A 21458-nucleotide genomic window follows, 5' to 3' on the forward strand; every position below is an offset into this window, starting at 1 on the left:
CTACAAATGGTGGGCGGTTGGTTGTTGGTTCGTTCGTTAGCTTGAATGGCCCAGTCAGAGATGGATTGTCCTAAGCAGATGGACAGTGTAAGCAAAAGATTTCATGTACATACATATTTTTAGGATATCAGCAGGTTCAGTATAAGGTCAGGAAAATGAGTAATGTTGCCAATGGGGTGTGAGATATATTTTAATAGTTGGCGATGATAGATGTTTAATTAGTTAAAGTCGGCGTAGTTATGTACGTATGTATGGTGTGCTTGGAATTTGAGGGTATTGCTTTTGGGCAGGTTTGATTCGTTTCCATGTTTACTGCGTACTAGAGTTGTACAATCTAGTTCATTTTAAAGATCTAGTTCAATAGTTCAGCTTTTTAACTGAACTATTTCAGTAATCTATTTCTTAGTTCACTATCCAGTTCAATCATTCGGATCAGAATCGTTCACCTGCTCTTAATCGTTCGCTTGGTGAAAACGCATACATACACCAAAATAGCAACAAACAATAAAATAATATAATTAAACTACTCCAGAACAAAATATAGCAATTAGATATTTTTATCCCATTCATAAAGAAAGATTTAGTTTACATTAAGTTAAGAAAATGTCCTTCGAAAAAAAAATTGTAATTAGAATTTCAGTTAGGTGACTTGCAAAAATCTTATGTTGTGTGTAGAAATTATCATGGCGAAAAATGGGTTGGTGTGTGTGTTTCTTTTATTTGTTTTTTTTCTATCAAAAACAACTCACATTGAATAGATAGGTAATGGATTCCATATGTTGGATTATATTAAAAATGTTCTTTATGTTTTTGAACAAAACCAACAAAACTCATTACATTACTAAGCCATCACTTAACACAGAAGACTGCGCCACTTTATTCATGTTTCATGACATGCTGAACTAGATTGTGAATCGTTCGTTAATCGTACGGCCATCGACTGATCCTAGTTCAGTGAGTTATTGAACTATAATGAACTATATCCACTGATCTAGTTTATACGCTCTTTTCAATGAATCGTTCAATTGAACTAGTTCGTTCATAAACTATACAACTCTACTGCATGCATACATCGGCGAATAGTACTTTTACAAACATCCGGATTTAATTAGCCCATTCATAAAGAAGAATAATCCGAATAATGGTTCTGATATTAATCAGCTATTACCAACTTATTGTCGATTGCAATACCGTTTTCGTAAACAAGCTCTGTACCTCTCTGGTCATTACCTTGGCCGAAAACGCCACAGCGCATGGTGAACACTGAAGTCCCCTAGCAGTAGGCGGTTATTGCCTTCCAAAAACGAACTCAGGCATATAACGCAGGACGTAACGATTCATCCGCTATATACAGCTGCGAAAACAATAATAGCACAACCAACCGGTCGGGCCGAACTTTTTATACCCTCCACCACAAATTTCAGCCATTTCGGTGCATTAATGTGGCCACAACTTTCAAAATACCGAAAATCGGAAGGTACGGTTCTATGCGGGCTATATGATGGCGTGGACCTATACCTACGAATTTCTGGGGGAAAGTTTTTTACCCCAAACGAAGACTAAATACCAAATTTCAGCCATATCGGTGTGATAATGAGGCCAAAACCTTCAAAATACCGAAAATCGGGAGATATCGTCCTATGGGGGCTATATCAAAACGTGGACCTATATAAACATTTTATGGTAGAAATATTTCTTAGCCTCTGGAAATGCAAAATACAAAGTTACAACCGATTCTGTTGTCAAATGGGACTAATACATTCAAAATATATTAAAATGACGCGTACTTTATATGAGGCGTTATATGGGGGTAATACCAAAACGTAGACCTATATAAACCAACTTTGGTAGGAATGTTTTTTGGCCTCTGGAGACACAAAATACCAAATTACAACCGATTCGGTGGTAAAATGGGACAAATGTCTTAAAAATTCCTTAAAACGACGACGCGTCACTTGTAGGGTTTTGGGTAGGGAAATCCCGCACAGGGAATTCCCGGGAATTCTCGGTTTTTTGGTTACGGAATTTTCCCGGGAAATCGGGAAATATCTTTTTACATTTATCACAACTAATTTTGGATTAATGAATAAACTATTCCCGTCACTTTTATACCATAGAATCAGAATTCGATTAGATTTTACAGAATCAATAAATTACAAAGTATTTGGAAATAACTTTAATCTACAAAAGTGTTTAAAGTCCCATTTTTATACCCCATTGGGCTAAAGGGGGTCCGGCGTGCTGGCTGGTGCGCACGATAACTTTCGAACGAAGCCACCGATCAAGACAAAAATTTGGCATTCGAGATTTTTTCAAACTTAGTTTTAAGTTCGAAGATGGACCACATCGGTGGTCCTCTACTTCCGGTACCTTCCCCACAAAATTTCAACAATTATCGCTAAAATGGTGCGAACGATAACTCTTGAAGGGATTAGCCGAAACGGTCATAATTTTGCCAATGGTAATATTAGTTCCAGGCATAGAACGGGTTCCACACAAAATTCGGAAAAAGTTAAGTTTTAGAGCTCTTCTCGGGTCGATTTGAAATTTTTTCAGCAAATACATTGGGTAGTACGTAAGATAGCCGTCAAAGGGAGAAATCCCCACACTCTCTCTTTTAAATGTTTGGCAGCATGTTTTGTGTGCGACCCTAGTTAAAACGGTACAAATTTTTTCGGGACAAAACCAACTTCCTAAGAAATTGGTTCAAAAACTCAAAAAGTCCCTAGAAACGTTAGAAGTATTGTGTTTGATTCTTTTCTTTAGTTCCGTGGCTGAAGGTATATCTCAGTCGGCACAGCTGACTGATACTTTTTACTTGTTTCAAGCAATCTTAAGCATAAGAATAAAACATACGATTTTCGAGGTCCATAAAATTGGAATTTCTCATCAATAACTTCATTGTTTGAGCCAAATCACTTTGAATAGAGCGATTTCATTAGCTTTGAATAATGGAAATGGGCGGTGTGGGCAAAATCCGGGTGCATTTTTCAATATTTTTCGTTTTTAATCGATAGAGCGAAAACGTGTCATCCATTTTTGAGCCCGCAAGTCTTTGAAAATATTGTAGTTCATATAAGTTACTATGAGAAGATAAAAATCATGGAAATATTGGTCCACTCTCGTATTTTAAAATTTCCCGGGAAATCCCGGATTCCCGGGAATGGCGATTTTTTAATTCCCGTTTCCCGGGAATGATTAAATCCGGGAAAAACCAAAACCCTAGTCACTCGTCATTTTGTATGGGGGCTATACGAAAGCGTGGACCTACATAGCCAAAAGTCCTACGCACATATAATAGATTTTCCCAAAATTTCATCCACCTAGGTCAATCCGTTCGGACGCTAGAGTGATTTCCACAGACGAACAGACGGACGGACATGGCTATATCGATGTAGAATTGCACGCTGATCAAGAATATATATAGTTTGTGGGGACTACAATGATTATTTCGAGTAGTTACAAACGTGGTGACAAACTTAATATACCCCCATCCTATGGTGGAGGGTATAAAAATTCTATTAAAATTATAGAAAGTAGACACATATCGGCACTTTGTCACTCAAGAATATAAGTACATCAACAGAACGAATTGCCCACTGATTTTTCTTTCAGTTGACGGCGTTAGTATCGTCTATCGATAGGCTAGGTATAGAACCAAGATGATTCTTCTCCAAGGACTTCCCAATATGATTTTTGGTCGTTGGTTTTGATGCTGTAGTTGCCTTATTGACCTTAGCTGATCATTTTTTTGATTTGTCATAGTCTAGGAACAACGCACAACACTAGAGAATGGCCACATAACTTCTATACCGCAATTTCTTTGATTTTCCTCCAGATTATTAGCCAGATTATTGTTTTTCATATTCTTTTGGAAGGACCAAACTAGTGTCAACTTATCTTATAAATTAGAGTCATATTTTCTAGGATTTCAACGAAAACAAGTTAACTCTTCACAGTTTTGTTGTCATGTATAGGGTTTAGTCTCTAACGACAAAGTCAGATCCCTGAAATTACGGCTTAAAAATCCTTGTTAATTGGTTTTGCTACATAGTTTTGGATCTGTTCCGAGTTTCTGAGGACATCCAACTGCGAAATTAAAATTGTTTCCTCCAAACATAGACATAAAGCCTCATATTTGCATAAAACATTGTTCCACAGTTATTCATGGTGGTGCTATTAGTTTTTTCGCAACTTTACTGCTACATTCCATGTACATATAGGTCACTAAAGTCAAGCGAGATATGATATTTTTGGAAAACTTTGTAACCGTCGCAATATTGCAAGCTAAAGGTGATGGTGAGCTTTGTTTTCTGGATCGCGGTGACCATGATGTTCCTCCGACTCATAAAGTCTACAACGACTGACTTTACATTTTGGGGGCGCTGAACAACAACATGTGGTGTAAGATGTTGCATTTGTTGGGTAGGCATACTGCTGGTATTTCTCCCATTTCGCCGACGAATCATACGATGACGTTGGAGAAAAGCTGGACTATAAAGCCTCAATAGTATGACGAAAATCCGATCTTAAATAAACTACACAACTTTCAAAGCCTACACCGTGATGCAGTGGTATGCACTTCCGTCCTGCACTCAGAGGCTCTGCGGTTCAATTCCTGACCAGAACATTTAAATTCTCTGCTGGGGGCAAATCCCCTCAGTGTGATGTAGGCAATATTTCCTGAGTATTTCTGCCATGACAAACTTATGTGCAAGTGGTGTCTTAAGGCGCACCGTTCGGACTTAGCGATTAAAATTAGGTCCCATACCATTGAGACAATATGAATCGGCGTGCATTTATTGATTTGAGAGAAATCGTATCCTTTCATCTGGAAGAGTGGGCCACTCCGAACTCTTAAAAGCTTCACCTTATCTTCTTACTTCTGCCGTCAAAGTCTTGACCTCTTGTTATGCTTCTTGGTTTGCCGCTACTATTTCTTTTGGGCTGGCTAGCCTTTTCAGCTTCACCCAGATCATTATTGAGCCGTTCCCATAGTTTCAGTGCATGTTTCGAGGCATCTTCTTTTCTATACTCTCCACCATAATATGGAGAGTATACTTAAATTTGTCATTCCGTTTGTACCACATTGAAATATTCGTTCTGTTCTTGATCGGCATAAAATTCTAAGTCGATATAACCATGTCCGTCTCTCCGTCCGTCGTACTGTTAAAATCAAGATACAGCTCACAATATTTAAGATAGGGCTTTTTAATTTATGATTAGTATTGAAAATAAGCACGGTGCTCTAGAATCAAATTTAAATGGAAGGTGCTTACACCTGGGAAGTTTTTGCTGATTCTGAAACTACAATGTTCATAGATGAGAAAAATCAAAAAACAAAAAAAATCGCCGGAGCGCTTTTTAAATAAATCGCGATTCAAGTTGACATTTTTAGGGGTTGTTTAGGTTTTCACGATTTTGCTTAGAAAGCGCAAGACCTATCAACATGGGACTGAAGAGAATGTTGTAGCTATGAAAATTCTCCACAGGAATGACCTTTACGGTATTTTCGTAGGTTTTACCATTTTTGAGATATTGAAGTTCAAATTGCGACAATGCACTGACTGTATCGCCCCCTTATAAAACAATGTCATGAAGGGTGCGCCTTTACTAACTTTTAATGAAAACCGCTTACACAGGGCAAGTTTTTGTGAATTCTGAAACAGCAATGTTCATAGATGAGAAAAATCCAAAAACAAGAAAAAATCGCTGTAGGGATTTTTAAATAAATCGCGGTAAAAATTCACATTTTTAGGTGTTTTTTTAGGTTTTCACGATTTTGCTTGGAAACCGCAAGTCCAATCGAAATGGAGCTAACGAACATGTTGTAGCTGTGAAAATTCTCTACAGGATTGACGTTTATGATTTGTTCTCAGGCTGTACCATTTTGTGATAAAGAAGCTCAGTTTAAATTTTTAGGTTTTTTGTTAGGGTTTCGCGATTTTGCTTGAATACGGCAAGTCTTATCGGCATGGGACCTGAGAAAATCTTATAGCTGTGAAAATTCTCTACAAGACTGGCTTATGTAACTTTTCCTAGATTGTACCATTTTTTTAGATATATAAGTTTAAGTTGGGAAATTGCAGTCATGACATTGTTTTATAAGGAGACGATACAGAATTGAGTTTAATTTGAATTGTCCCAATATCAACTTCTATATCTCAAAAATTTTAAAACCTACCAAAATATCATTAAGGTCAATCTTGTAAAGAACTTTGCTAGCTACAACATTTTCTTTTTTCGCATTTTGATAGGACTTGCGGTTTTCAAGTAAAATCGCAAAAACCTAAACAACCCCTAAAAATGTCAACTTGAATCGCGATTTATTTAAAAAGCGCCCCGTCGATTTTTTTTGTTTTTTGATTTTTATCATCTATGAACATTGTAGTTTTAGACTCCGCAAAAACTTCCCAGGTGTAAGCACCTTCCATTTAAATTTGATTCAAGAGCACCGTGTAAGTTATATCGGTCTACGTTTTGATATAGTCCCCATAGAACGGTACCTCTCGATTTTTGGTATTTTGAAGGTTGTGGCCTCAATATCGCACCGAAATGGCTGAATTTTGGTGTTTAGTTTTCGGTGGGGGTTCAAAACTTTCCAACAGAAATTCATTTAGGTTCATCAATGGTCCCTCCCGATTTTCGGTATTTTCAAGGTTTCAGCGTCATTATCAAACAGAAATGGATGGAAACTGGTACTTAGTATTCGATGGTGTCGTAAACTATACCAGAAGAGAGTTATGAGTACAGGTTCACGTTTTCATAACCCCCTTAGAAGGGTAACTTCCAATTTTCCGTATTTTTAAGGTTTTGGCCTCAATATCCAAACGAAATGGTTGAAATTCGCAATTAGTCTTCGTTGATGGTATACAACATTCAACCATAAAGCCCCCATAGAATTTTCGGTATATTGATGTGTGCGGCCTCAATATCAAGCGAAATTCGGCATTTTTTTTAAATTTTTTAAATTTTCGTTATAGGTTCCCGGGCTATATGAAGCCCCATAGAACGGTACATCCCGACATTCGTTATTTTGAAAGTTTCTGCGTCATTATAAAACCGATATGGATGAAATTTGGTATATGGTCTTCAATGGGGGTATAAAACATATCAGAAGAGAAGAATTCTCATTATTTTTAAGGTTGTAGCCTCAATATACAAACGAAATGTCTGAAACTTGGCAATTAGCTTTCGTTGGGGGTATAAAACTTGCCATCAGAAATTTTTAAGAATAATTCCACGTTTTCATGCAGCCCACATAGAATGGCCGCTCCCGATTTTCGGTATATTGAAGGTTTCAGCATCATAATCCAGCCGAAATGTCTGAAATTTGATATTTAGTTTTCCATGGAGGGTATAAAACATTCCAATAGAGAGTTATGAGTATAGATCCACGTTTTCATAGAGCCCCCATAGCCTCCCTATTTTCGGTAATGTGAAGGTTGTGGCCTCAAGGTTGAAGTTTATGGCCTCAAGGTTGAAGTTTATGGCCTCAATATACAACTGAAATGGTTAAAATTTGGTATTTAGTCTTCGCTGGGGGTATACAACTTTCCTTCAGAACTTTGTAGGTACAGGTCGATTTTTTGATACTGTCCCTACAGAACGGTACCCCAAATTGTTGGTATTTTGAAATTTTTAGCAGCATTATTCAACCGGAATAACTGAAATATGGCATTGTTCCACAACATCCCATACGGGACAAGGGAGACTTCTCTCATATCAATGAGTGCACCCCGATTCATTTTAGCTCAATGATATGGGACCTACTGTTTATCGCCGAGGCCGAACGGCGTGTCGGCACTACAAAACATTCCTTGAAAAAGTCAGACAGTATATACCCATGTTTTGGTATAAACCCCATATAAGTGTACCACCTGATTTAACAATTTTTTAGGTTTTTAGTAACATTATTTTATCGAATTGGTTTTAATTGGAATTTTGTGTTCCCGGAAGACGGAAAACTTACTCGCAATTTTATTCAGTATTCCACAATTTTATATATTTCGAGGGATTTTTTGTGAGATTTTTTGAACAGAGATTGCTATAATTTGGTATAGTGTGTTGTCAGAGGATACAAAGGCTGGATGAAATTTAGTATTTTGGAATCTCAATGGGCAGAAAATGATCAATATATATTGACCTGATGGTAGTCAGTTATTCCTCCAAGGAATAAGCCTTAACATAGTAATCTCATACAGTTCGGGGTGGAGGGTATAAAAAGCTCATGCCGGCAAAACTTAACTCCGTTCTTAGTTGTTTTTATCTGACTTTGGTTCCAATAGTCTTGGAAAGCATCACTGCCCCCATAGTACATATCAAGAACCCATTAAAACCAGTCCATTGACAGTCACCTCATTCATTCAGTGAGCGTGGATATTAGAGTACTCAATGTTTTTATGTAGCCTATTCTCACACTGCATGTGATTCATTCTCATTTTTATTTCATATTTAAATTTGATTTCGAATTAAAATTAGATTCCCTCACCGCAAAAGTTTTTTTTACGCAGCTCATTTAAACTTTCTTCACTTATTCATCAGTCAGCTTGCGATAGGCTAAAAACACGTTGTAAAAAACAATGTCGGATACATTTTTTCGCTGTAACTTTGCAGAGCATTTGCGATTTGGACATGTTTTGGAAATATCTGGTAAAGCAAAGGAGGATGCTAAGAGGTAAAGTTGAAAATAATGCTATCACCATTTTGCAAAATTCAATGACGACCATTACTACTACCCATTTCAGATTTCAAATAACACTTAAGACCGGCGACGGTGAAGACTCCAATATTGGCCTCCAGATCTGTGTTAATTTCCTCAAAGACATGATTCTCTTGAAAAAGTACATTAACGGAGAATGGTGTGATGAGGAATCAAAGGCCTTTGAAACGTCACAATTCACAAAAGAATTCCGCATCTATATCGTTATGGCTGATGAGAAATTCCACATAAGCATTAATAACACGCTCGATATTTCCTATAAATATCGCCTGCGTTTAAGTCTTTTGACTCAGCTGGAAATTGATGGTGGTGGTTTGGAATTGGTGCGTCAGGTGGATCATCGAAAATATTTTCCATTTGTATGGCCACCCATTCAATCATTTGAAGAACGTTTACATTTTAGTGGCGATGTACCGATGTCATTTAAAGCTGGACATGTAATGATTGTTGGAGCAGAGTTGGATGGCAATGAAAATGGTTCGTTGATTGCCCATTTGCGAAATATCAATGACCCAGAGAGACAAGAATTACATTTAAGGGTTAATTTTCAGAACAAAACTGTGATACTGAATTCGAAGACTATTCCAGATGGAGATCATTTTAGGTGAGTCAGAAAAATTTGATATTTGTGGCGAAATTTTGGATTTTTGGAATAATAATTAAAAAAACTTGCACTTATCTAGATTGACCCAATTGCCTTTGAAATTTCATAACTCACTTTTCTCGTTCTAGTTTTGATGACGAGGAACAGCTTGGTGATTTTCCATTCGATGATTTTACGCAACCATTCAAGTTGCCCTGGCCTTTGGAGAAAATGAATTGAAGCTTGCCAAGGATGGTGTATTATTATTTTGCTTCCCCTACCGAACACCAGATGTTTTAGGTTTTATTGGTGGTTTGAAAATATTTGGAATAGATGACCTAACTGTGAAAATTACCGAATTGAATCATATTCAAATGGAGGATATTTCATGTGTTGGATTTGAAAAATATTCCCAGTTGGAGGTTTGAAATAATTAAAAATAAATATCAAGTAAACCATTCCAACTTTATTTGTTTAAATTCTTTCTTCTTCGTCATGGTGGAACAATATAGAGTAACAGCAATACCCAGCTGACTGAACTTGGCTGTAATGTTAATGTCAAATTCCGTACGACATGATGTCTATTTATCTCTATTTTCGATGTATGTATATTAGGAAAAAATATATCATTCAGAAAAAAAACCATTTCCGATAAAGACTTCTTCATAACCTCTTCCAACTCTGACCGACGTGCCGCACATTATAACGCCACGTATAGAGGCGGTAGAACATTTCTTAATATGTGTGCTATTTTGTTAAATTTGAAAAAGTAAAGCCCTAAGAAACATGGTTTTTTTATTTCAAAACAAAAATATTGAAACAGTTTCTCGTTTTCCAATGAATTAGCGACCCCGCATATTTTTGCAAGAATTCTACTTTCTGCAAGCAATTACGCATTTAGTGGAATGATACGGAAGCATTAAAATTGAAAATGTAAAAAATTTTCATTAATTTTTTTTTTCAAAATATTCAACCAAATGTGAAAAATATTAGTTTTTAAATTCCAATAATTTATAGACATTTCCTTGTTTTGTTTACAAATACCGGTGACAGTAACGTTACAAACTTCAATGTGGTTATTGTTCAGTTTTATTTCCCAGAAAAATGTTCGATGCCAAAGATGACATTTAATCATGGGTGCAAGTCATCTGGCATGTCATCTTTTAAGCATCTTCATCGATGAATTTTATATGAGCGTGGCCCCAAAAGATGCTATTGCTTTTGGATCCAAAGCATGTCATTTACACCAATTCTTTGACATGTCATTTTCACCAATACTTCGGCATGTCATTTTCACCAATGCTTTGGCATGTCATTTTCACCAAACCTTTGCAATAACATTACCATTACGACGAGAGTTTTAAAAACGTTGGTCGTGATTTCGAGTCTCCGACAACATCAAGCCTATTGTAAATAATAAATCTTATATATTTAGAAAAATTGTGTATAAATAAAAACGCAAAATTCATCTCTATTGGATGGATGGAATGGGTTCAAATGATGATGAAAAGATCGGATCTTTCACGACTTCCTTCGCATGGGTTCAAATGTTGATGAAAAGATCGGATCTTTCACGATTTTCTTTTGCATTGGTTCAGATCGGATCTTTCACGACTTCGTTTGAACCAATGCAAAAGATGCCATGAAATCACGTCATCGCATGGAGCCCCTTCCTTCAAATTTTGCTGGGTTGTTGTAGTATTTACTGTACCTTCTTTGTTCTACCATGCTTCTTCACATGAAAAAGTAAAACTATAAAAATCAAGTGATTTTCTCAGAAGAGGATAGAATACTCCTCTTTGCTGAAAACTTCCAATGATTTATTTTGAAGAATAAAAATGTCAAGCTTGCTTACAGTCCCATGTGAACCGTTGACTTAGACCGGCGAGGAATCTGGTCTTATCCAATTTTTTTTCTGTAGGTCCAGTGATTTATTTTCTGAATGTGCCTTATTTTGTCGATCTCTGGCAATGTTAGCATTATAGGATAGCATTATCTGCGAAGTACTTGGCCCGGTTTGCTATAACCATTAGTTGGGCTATAATATCCTGCATATAATTTGTTATTAATACCTAGCTTTTGGGTGATGGTGTCAGACACTTTTTCTCTATGAACAACATTAATTCATTATTTCATCGAGTACAATTGTAAACGGTAGGGGTGACAGAGCGCATCCTTGTTTTACTCAAGTGTTTGCAAGAAACAATCAATGAACGCAAACAAACAAAACGATTCCCGTACCAATCAAACAAAGTCACAGACATTTCAGTTTCTCTGAATCATTTCGCTCCGAAAACAAAACAAAACCACAAACTTTTCAAAGCAAATATACGAAAACCGTACGATTACTGAAATATATGTACTTCGGTTATGCTTTGCCGAGATGTTTTATTCACCACCGAAACAAAAAGAATTTTTGACAAATATTTGCTGTGCGAAATGATCAATGCCACACTCAGACACACACTGTAACGACAAGTTTCCTCCGGTTGCTGGGAAAGACTCAAGGGGGTAGAGTTTGCTGCTTCGCTGCAGTGGCGGTGGGAATGACGTCGGTGCTGCGGCTTATGTCGGTGTCAATGTGGGTTATGTTTTGTTTTGTATGTGTTTCATAAAGTATTTTTACGTACACTGGAAACAATTGACTTATGTTTCCATTGTGAAAAAGTGATAGTTCTACATCCTCATCGAATTATTTTGTTATATTATTATATGTTATATTATTAACTTTCCGATATGACTTTCCGATGGTGTCGAAGGCTTTCTTGAAACCGATAAACAGTAGATACAGGAGGTGGGCTAACCCTGCATAAAAACTCATTACAAATGTCCTTACTAAACTGTTATTTTAACAAGGACATGTTCCTAGAAGATGCCCAGACATAACTCCTACGGACATAACTCCCAAAATGATTTTGGGCGTTATGTCCGCTGCGCTTTGCGGACATAACTCCCAAAATTCGTTGGGAGTTATGTCCGTGAAGTAAAGCATACATAACACCCAAAAAATCGCGGACATAACTCCCAACGTCTTTTTTTCTTAATTTATAAATTATAAATCGAGCGATTTTTTCGTTTTTCAGAAAGTATTTGAATATTTTTACAAAAACTTTTTATCTTTTTAAATTGTGAGTGCGTTTTGTAAACATTACTCTCTGTATAGAAAGGTAATGATGAAGTTAAGTCAATGGGGGAATACTCCAGACTTAAGCAATCATTGTTAAAATAAATATTGCGCGATTTTTTCAAAAATATTTTCGACTGCAGCGCTTTCTTTTTTTTAGAAAATATTTGAATATTTTTACAAAATCTTTTTATCTTCTTAAATTGTGAAAATATTTTTGTAAAAAATCGGGCGATTTGTTTTCAAAAATATTTTCCCCTGCGGCGCTTTTCGTTTTTCAGAATGTATTTGAATATTTTTACAAAATCTTTTTATCTTTTTAAAGTGTGAAAATATTTTCGACTGCAGCGCTTTCCGTTTTTCAGAAAATATTTGAATATCTTTACAAAAACTTTTTATCTTCTTAAATTGTGAAAATATTTTTGTTTTTTTTTTTTAAAAATATTTTTGCCTACGGCGCTTTTCTTTTTTCAGAAAGTATTTGCGAATTTTAAGAAAAACTTTTTATTTTCTTACTTTGTATTTTCATGTAGGCAGAATTTTTCGTTTAAAATAGGTTTGAAGGCAAATTTTGAATACAGTTCGATCTTTGAAAATTGAAATATATATTTTTACCATTAAAACTTAACGAATAAGTAGAACAATAAGTAGTTCAGTAGCCAACTTATTTCAGTGGCTAAAAATATATATATATATATATATATATATATTTCTCGCGACATGCCCATGTTACATATTAGGTTTTTGCTGATGCACCCGTAAAATCTTAGAAAGATGGTACTCTGGTGACGCCATTATCTTGGGGTAGTTAGTGGTCAGGGCACCATCGACAAACATGCTCAAGGGGAGTCTCATTTTATTCGTCCTAGTGTTGATTTAGCGGCCTCATATGGAAGAACTGCAGTAAGTCAGATATGTAGATATTTAACCTATCACATGTCATCGACTGTAGGACCCAAGGCCAAAATCGTACAATAATCCGTATACATTGCGATCTCTTTGCAGTCTGGAGGGTGTGGAATTTCAGAAAGGTAGAAATTAAACAGTTCTGGAGATATCCCCCGCTTTGGGGAACTGTTTCACTTTACTCGTTATATAAACAGCTTGGCATTCTTGCTTATGTCTTCTGATAAAAGAATACGAGAATTGAACGATAACTATCTGGCCTAACAATAAAAACACCAATATTTACCATCAAAAATAGTTTTACTGTTTACTTAAGTAGTCTCCAGAATGATTTATACGCCTTTTCATGCGCTTAAACCAATTGTTGAATCCCTTTTTCCACTCCGATCCAGACACCTCCAAAACATGGTTTTTGAACGCTTTTACAGCATCTCCTGACTAAGAAAATCGTTGACCACGCCTTTTTTTCTTGATATGCTGAAATCATATAAAGTCACTGTACGGCGTATGACCCATCAATTCCACTTTTTGTCCGGTCGAATACGCGCTGGGTTGAATCGATGTGTGAGAGCTCGAATTGCCATGATGTAGAATTATTCGTCTTTTTTGGGTTTTCGAATTTTTCAGGAGACTTCTGGCAAACAAATTGTAGTGTACCACTCAGAATTAACCGTCCTACATTGCTGAAGCCGTAAAATCGCCACACGGTTAGTTTTGATGAAGAAATAGGCGACCATTTGATTCGAAGTGCTTCTTACATGAATAACTTTCATTCGATTTGGCTCGCTTTCGTAGACCTAACGGTCGAATCCTGTTTTGTTTCGGCCTCCTAAGGATAGATCCAAGCTTCGTCGTCTGTGACGATCATACAAACGTCGTTTGAAGCACAACGATCGTTTTTATTCACAATTTCTTTGCCTCTTTTTGACCGATTGTCCAGTTTTGCTGGATCTAACGAGAAAACCCTATTTTTGCGGCCAGGTGTTCATATAATATGAAATGTTAGTTGGTGAAAGAAATGCCCAAGTATGCCTCTATCTCACGGTATATAACATGACGATCTTGCATTATCCGTTCACGCACGGCTTAATTTTTTTCTGACACAACTGCCGGTTTTCGGCAACCCTCACGACCTTCGTTTTTTGAATAGTGTCGGCCACGATTTTATGCTTATTCTCGCCTACTAGCCTATTGCCTTCCAGAGTAAGTTCCCTAACTCTAAAGGCCTGCGTACATAAGCTGCTCTGCCTGATTGCCTTGCTTTCCTGCTTCATTTCTGACATAATAAAAATAAAAGAATAAAGAAGGCCGAGGAAATTTCGAACTGGGTTGCACTTTTCTTTTTTATTCTTTTATCAGAAGTAAGCAAGGTAAGCAGGCAAGGCAGCTTATGTACGTAGGCCTTAAGGTCTTCAGGGTTCGTACGACGAGCCTCGTCACGTCCATTTCCTAGTCCCGTAGCCTTTGCTGAGGAATTTGGTCTAATTTCGCGTATTCGAACAGCAGGCATGTATCGAGCGGTTGCAGCTGGGATGATGTCCCGGAAAAATCTTTCAGCTACCCAAGACTTTGAGAGAATAGACTGCTCTCTGATGCGGAGATTGGAAAATTCTCTGAATCCTCGTTAATCAGGTTTTCCATTGTTAAGAAAAGTACGGCGGGCCGAGATTAAGAAGTTGGATGTTCTAATAAGGGAATCGATGATTGGAAGATGGTCTGAGCAAAGTGAAATGTCAGGTTTCCAGGGCCCGTCCTTTATAAGACCAGATGCCAGGTCTGGCGAACTGTGGCAATCTCCACTTATCCTCGTAGGAGCGTCTTCCTTCACCAAGGAAAAATTGGATTTTGTCAAGGGCTGAATGCCAAAGCTCATGAAGAGCACTGAAGTCCGCTCGAACCAGAAAGTTAATAGCTTTCAAAGGCGAATTAATGTCGAATATATAAAGCACGGCACAAAGTCAAGCTCAAGCGGGATAAGTTCGTATTGGACAGGCTGTGGTGTATAAGGATGGCAAGTCTTCCTCCCTAGCTTTTTGTACGATACTTTTGCATTGCAACATGGGAACTGCAGTTGTCTGTTAGCATTGTTTCCTGGATCCCACCGACCATGATGTTTTTTCGACTCATAAAGTCCACAAACTCTCTGACTTTGTTACGGAGATCGTTGCCATTGAATTGCAGGAACGATGCATTTTCGGTGCGCTGAATATATATTTGGTGTATGATGCTGCGTTTGTGGTTGTTGTTTAACTAAGTTGAAGTCACGCAAAAAGATGATCTGGATCAGCAAGCCGCAATATAACTCATAACAGGACAAGGCCTGAGTTGTTGACATGCAGTGGATGCGAATCTGGCAAACGGAACATATCCATGGTCCGGGTTTCTTCTTTATACCGTCACGGACCAAAAGATCTCGTAGCAGGCATTCCGCGTTATATCGCCGCTCCCATGGTATACGAAAACAAACACATAATTGAATTAATTATCTTTCTAGTTGAGCTGTTATGACTTAAGAGGTACATTGAAAAATTACGAAACCACCGAAGCCCCACACATTCAACCATTATGCTACTTTTCACTCTAGGTCCGCCATATCACCTAGGTCCACCATATCGCTCAGTTACTCTAAAAAGGCGTTAGCGATTTCTATTTTTTACGATTTCTATTTTATCGTAGGTCAAATTTTCATGGTGATATTTCTAAAACTCAACAAGTTACTGCTCATTTACTACGAGTTTGGCATAATTCAACAAAAATGTTTTTTGAGTTTATGAAGCACTAAAACACTTCAAATCATGCTTGATCTTGCACAAAAATTTAGCAGTAATATCTATTTACCAAATATGGTCCAAGCAGTTATTTTAGTTTTTGTGTAATAATCTTTTTAAGTTGCAAAGTCATATTTCAATCGCCAACTTCAAACCCGTTTTTCTCGAAACTGGATATTCTGAGATGTGTCACTATTTGTGTAAATGAGTGGCTGGTGCGCAGAACAACATTCGAAGAGGATATTGTATTGGTCCAAATGTGGATGTCGTAATATTTCTGCGAATCTAAGATAAAGTTCGTAGATGGTTCTATCGGTTCACTCCTTCCGATACCTACCCACAAAAGTTTGAAAAATCGTTGCTAAATTGGTACGTGCGATATTTCTTAAACGGAGCAATCGATTTGGTCCAAACTTCGGATCTCATATTATTTTGTCCGAACTTAGTTTGAGTTCTAAAATGGCCACTTCGGTCCACTTCTTACAATTTTTCTTTAAGTACACTTGAAAGTCTGTTCAAGTATGCTTTGCGAATTTTTACCGAAGGTACTCTTTGTGGCCCTGTTTACAGCGATATTATGTTTTTTGTGAGCAAGTTAATGCTTCCTAACAAAATTGTGGAAAAGCTCTAAATTAATGAAAACAATGGAGTGCGCGATCTCTATAGAAAGAAATGACTCTTAAAATAAGTCCACTTCTGAACTGGACAACGTCGATAGATTCCTTCAGGTACCTCCTCCCCAACACTTTTGAGATTTAATCCAAATCCATATTTTTGTCGTCCAGAAAGGGCCACAATATCCTGCAAACTCCTAAATACCAAATATTTGGTTAAAAGCAGAGGCAAAGCTGACTGATACCTTTTTACCTGTTTTTATAAATGTTTGTGCATCTCGTATAATCTTTTCCAGCAATATGTTAAATAATTCACACGATAGACTGTCACCTTGTCTGAAAAATGACCTTTGTATTAAAATGAGAGTTTCTTTCCGATTTTAACTGCTGAGCCGATTATTAAATTAACGATAAATTTTAGCCCTTCACGCAATACGTTCGACAGGACTTTATGTGGAATGGGTAGCAGACTTGTAGCTCTGCAGACGGTACAAACCATCTTGTTCCCTTTCTTCTGCACGGGACATAACAGACCGATGTTCCCATAGCTGGACATGCATTCATCCAGAGACAGAGGGGATTGGAGATCTTTTCTTAGTTCGGCTTATGTAACAAATGTTCTGTAAAAAGCCAGCTAAGTAAATAAGTAGGTGGTAAACACTCAATGCCGTAGTTTAGGATTTGTTCTTCATCCTCGTCCCTGTTCCAAAAGCTTGATAAAATGGCTTTTCATTTCACAGTACGCGATCTGTATCAGTTACCAGATTCCAGTTTAAAGGCAGTGGGCTATTCTTTGCCAATCCGCTTCCACATTTGCGGGACAAGGAGTGCCGCCTTCCACCATGTGTGTAAGTTGAGCGGAGTAGACTTGTAATATCGGTTGTGTTCACAGCTTCTCAACATCCAACTTGGTGAGTTAAGCGAAGTAAGCTTATGCAGATGAAACTGATGTTTAAAACTTCACCTTTATATGACAATTCTCTCATTTACCGGAATAAATCTGAAGACCAGGTTTTTAAGTCTTCGGTTTACCATAAATCGAAAAACCGAGCTCATGTTTCGTTTCATGGCTGCTATAATACAATAAGTAATCATTTGCGATGTTTACGTCTTCCCAATTCGATCGCACTTACGATTTAGTATTAACTTTCGTATTTTTCGTCTTCCATAGTTCGGAAGTTTATGACAAGTTGATGGCTACAAAGAACGCTAAAACGTCGGCAACCTAGCCACTTAGTTGTCGGAGACCCAGATTCGAATCCGAACCGGGCCAATATTGATTTTTTTTTTTTTTTTCTTTTAATTAGTTATCTTTCGAGTTGAGCTATTACTAGAGTTGGGCAATCTCGTTCAATTGAACGATCCGGATCACTGTCCATCATAAAAACCAACGTGTGAAATTAAGTATACGCCGTTTTTTTCAAAGAAATTACCGGTGTCCATTGAACGAGATAATGATCCGGATCTTTCAATTGGACGAGATTGCCCAACTCTAGCTATTACGACCTAAGAGATTCATTTAAATGTCGCTTTTTCAATAAATGTCAGCCATCGTGCGGAAACTCTTCCAAATACTTTTACGTTTTGTGATAACACAATAACATACACTGGCACTCTTGATCTCTTCTTCAACGGCAATTAAGACATCTATAAAACAAACATTCTTAAACGAATCTTTCTGTACAGTCCTATTGAACTTCAGCTCTTCACCTTAGTTAAATTTTCTCAGCGTTAAGCCAATATTGTACAATTCTAAATTAAACTACTGAAGCCTTTTTTTCTTAAATTTATTTCAGTTAGTTTAACAGTTCAGAATACCGTTCAAACCCGTGACATTTAGGATGATCGCACAGCAAATTTTCAATACCAAGCACACGAACAATCATGCCTTTTTGTCCTTCAATTTTAATTCCCGTCAAAAAGGGTAAAATTTTCTCTGTTCGATATTTATACTTAAAAAGATATACACCATCTTTGGCCATTTTTAGGGAAGTGTTCGTAAATCCCAATGCCAATCTAAATGGCTTGGATTCTACATCAAAGGGAAAACTTCCCTTGGTTTCTTCGTCACCCCATCTAAATTGAAAATGAAAACATTTAATCACAAACGATATTCATATTTGAAAAAAGAACCGCCTCTACTTACTCTAACATATCTGGATTATTTTCCGACTTCTTTGTGGGCAATTTGGAATTTCGTATAATTTTCTTTAAATTGAATCTTACATTGATATGGACTTCAATGCGTTTAAAATTCTCGGAATTGCGAAAATCCATTTTAAACCAACCATCCATTTTACCCAATAATTTCATGGTCACCACCATGACATTACCCGGTTGCCAACGGCATGGTATGTCATGACTAAAATGCAAACAATTGTCTTCCGCAATTTGAACCGTTGGCCATGCTGCACTAAAATATTTACGATGATCAACTTGTTTTAGTGTCATAAAATTTCCATCGATTCTTATGTGGCTTAATTTTGTCAGGTGCGCCTTGTAGGCAACAAATGAAAACGATTCTTCGTTGATTCCCACATAAAACTTATTCTCATCGACGGCTATTGTGATGCGAAAATTCTGACGAAATTTTTCCGTTTCATATTCTTCACTGTCCACTTCCACCCACTGGCCATCAAATCGTTTAAATATAATTTTTTCATTACCAACATCCACCAGCATATGAAATGGCGTATCGAATGTTTCTGTTTCGCTGCATTTTCCCATTGACAGGGAAATGCTGAACCTGAAAGTAGAAAATTTTCAAGTTGGCAACAACTTTTAGGTGTTTCAAAAATTCAAATCACTTGCCATGATTCTTCACTTTCTGCCTTGCCACCAATCTGCAGGAGATGACCAAAGCTCAAATTTTCTATGAGTTTTCCTTGAAACAACGCCGACATGTTGCAGTGCAAGACGTTTGCTTGAAAGCTAAATAATACTATTTGTATGATTTTTTTCCGCTACTCAACTATTGCAGGCATAATTTGTGATGCGCTTGGTTCTCATTTGTAACCCACAAACCGCATAATTTTTTACTTTGTCGTATATTTATATTGCAGTAGGTAATTTTTCCAAACCACGAATCGAGAAAAAAATCAGAAGAATTACAGCCGCCGCAAATAACGTTTTAAATGTTGCCGGAAGCAATGATGAACATAATAATACTGTTACGGAATTAGATTTAACTAATCTCCGTGTAGACGTTGTTTTATTCTCCAGTACGATTTGTACCAAATAAAACAGGGTTCGTTTCAGATTACGTTTCTACAATGCTTTATTTACTTTGTTACACTTATTCGGAACCGACTTTAATTACAAATCACACAACTTGTCTCTAGTTAGCACGCAGCTATTCTTTAACCGATATGTTCAGTTCAATGCTTAAAACACAACTAACTCGCCGTTGCTGATTCCACCTGTATTTATCCCAAAATCTCCCTGTTCGAGAATTATCCAAAACATCTGGTAACACCTCGAATCTGTGCAACGAACACACAAACGCACATTCCCCCTAAGCGAACAACCATACTCACATACATGGGCGAAGATTAATACAAGTGGACAAGCACACTAATGACGTAATTACAACAACAAACAAATGAAAGAAATACAAGAGTAGCAAACTAAACGATAATTACATGATTATGACAAAAGAAACAAAAGCACATTAATGAAAGGTAAAGTAAGAACTGGAATGATGAAGAGAATTCTACATGGTAGTTGTTGTTGGTTAAATAAAGTAACTCCGTAATAAAAACTTTACGTTACAATTCAAATTTTTAAATTAACGGAAATTAAACTAAATTAACATAACACTCATTTTTAAGTAATTTATTATAATAGAATAAAGAACGACCGAGATAAATTCGAACTATGTTGCCCCTTGCCTTTTTGTCTTTAATCGGAAATAACTTAAGCATGAAAGCCAGTCGCTTTTGTGCCGAAGTCTTGACTCAATCACTTAGGTAAATTTGCTTGTATATATAACATTTGTCCCATAATCCGAACTATAGCGATCGGTTCATAAATAAACAAGGGAATCCTAAATAAGCAACGACCTCAACCACTGCACCTATGGGCAAAAGAAGTAAACATAAACCTTAACATACACATTGATGATCAAATCATCCCAACAATAAAAAAAAACCCAAAATACTAGGTGTCACTTTCGACAACCTGCAATACTTTTGCAAACATGCAGAAGGAATAACAGAAAATGCGGGGAAGCGCAACAAAATTCTCAAGACATTAACGGGTAGCTCTTGTGGGAAGGATAAAGAAACAATCCGTACCACCTACAAAGCCATTGGGCGTCCATTAATGGACTATGCGGCACCAATCTGGGCCCCAAGCATAAACAATTACCATTGGAGCAACCTGTAACGAACACGCATATGTGTTTCAAAATACCTCCAGAAGAAGTATCAATGTTATGGGAAATATGATTTCTCATGCCAACAGATCTAGACGAGAGGACTACGGGAGTTTTTGTACGCTAGCAGCAGCAGTCGGTTTTGAGGGGGTTCACGTCCTTCGTTAAAATCTATCTGTTTCACGTTACTATAATGATTTTTAACTCCCTATTTTGTAAAGAAAATGAAGTTACATGGGCCAAAGTTACCAAGATACCTAAAACGAATTGCCCCAATAAATCTGGTAACAATAAAATATGAAATCTAACAAAAAAAAAGGTATCGATATTGTTGTCGTTAGTCAGGCTACTCCTAGGTGTTTTGGA

General features: G+C 37.0%; 3 protein-coding genes across 3 annotated transcripts in view; 1 reads left to right on the plus strand and 2 right to left on the minus strand.

Moving 5' to 3' along the window:
• The window catches only part of LOC141390747 (galectin-8-like), a 47459-nt gene that overhangs the window by 25511 nt on the left and 490 nt on the right, over positions 1-21458 (minus strand). The window lies entirely within an intron of this gene.
• Positions 8549-9763, plus strand: LOC141390745 (32 kDa beta-galactoside-binding lectin-like). Its single transcript, XM_073963692.1, has 3 exons — positions 8549-8677; positions 8748-9326; positions 9455-9763. Exons 1-3 carry the CDS (start codon positions 8583-8585, stop codon positions 9543-9545), a joined length of 765 nt encoding a protein of 254 aa, XP_073819793.1. The 5' UTR covers positions 8549-8582; the 3' UTR covers positions 9546-9763.
• LOC141390746 (32 kDa beta-galactoside-binding lectin-like) lies at positions 18500-19793 on the minus strand. The gene is made up of 3 exons (XM_073963693.1): positions 19529-19793; positions 18864-19463; positions 18500-18793 (listed from the first exon to the last, which is right to left on the minus strand). Exons 1-3 carry the CDS (start codon positions 19618-19620, stop codon positions 18514-18516), a joined length of 972 nt encoding a protein of 323 aa, XP_073819794.1. The 5' UTR covers positions 19621-19793; the 3' UTR covers positions 18500-18513.

Source organism: Musca autumnalis, unplaced genomic scaffold, assembly GCF_047663935.1.
Source record: "Musca autumnalis isolate F117 unplaced genomic scaffold, ASM4766393v1 scaffold_1, whole genome shotgun sequence".
Lineage (NCBI taxonomy): Eukaryota > Metazoa > Arthropoda > Insecta > Diptera > Muscidae > Musca > Musca autumnalis.

Excerpts from the sequence above, each read along its gene's own strand:
- LOC141390746 (XM_073963693.1), bottom strand. The coding sequence starts at position 19,620 with ATGTCGGCGTTGTTTCAAGGAAAACTCATAGAAAATTTGAGCTTTGGT. Across the intron at positions 19,464-19,528 it reads GCAGAAAGTGAAGAATCATG|GTTCAGCATTTCCCTGTCAA; the intron begins GCAAGTGATTTG and ends TTCTACTTTCAG. Across the intron at positions 18,794-18,863 it reads AATAATCCAGATATGTTAGA|ATGGGGTGACGAAGAAACCA; the intron begins GTAAGTAGAGGC and ends TTTTCAATTTAG.
- LOC141390745 (XM_073963692.1), top strand. The coding sequence starts at position 8,583 with ATGTCGGATACATTTTTTCGCTGTAACTTTGCAGAGCATTTGCGATTT. Across the intron at positions 8,678-8,747 it reads GCAAAGGAGGATGCTAAGAG|ATTTCAAATAACACTTAAGA; the intron begins GTAAAGTTGAAA and ends TACCCATTTCAG. Across the intron at positions 9,327-9,454 it reads CCAGATGGAGATCATTTTAG|TTTTGATGACGAGGAACAGC; the intron begins GTGAGTCAGAAA and ends TTCTCGTTCTAG.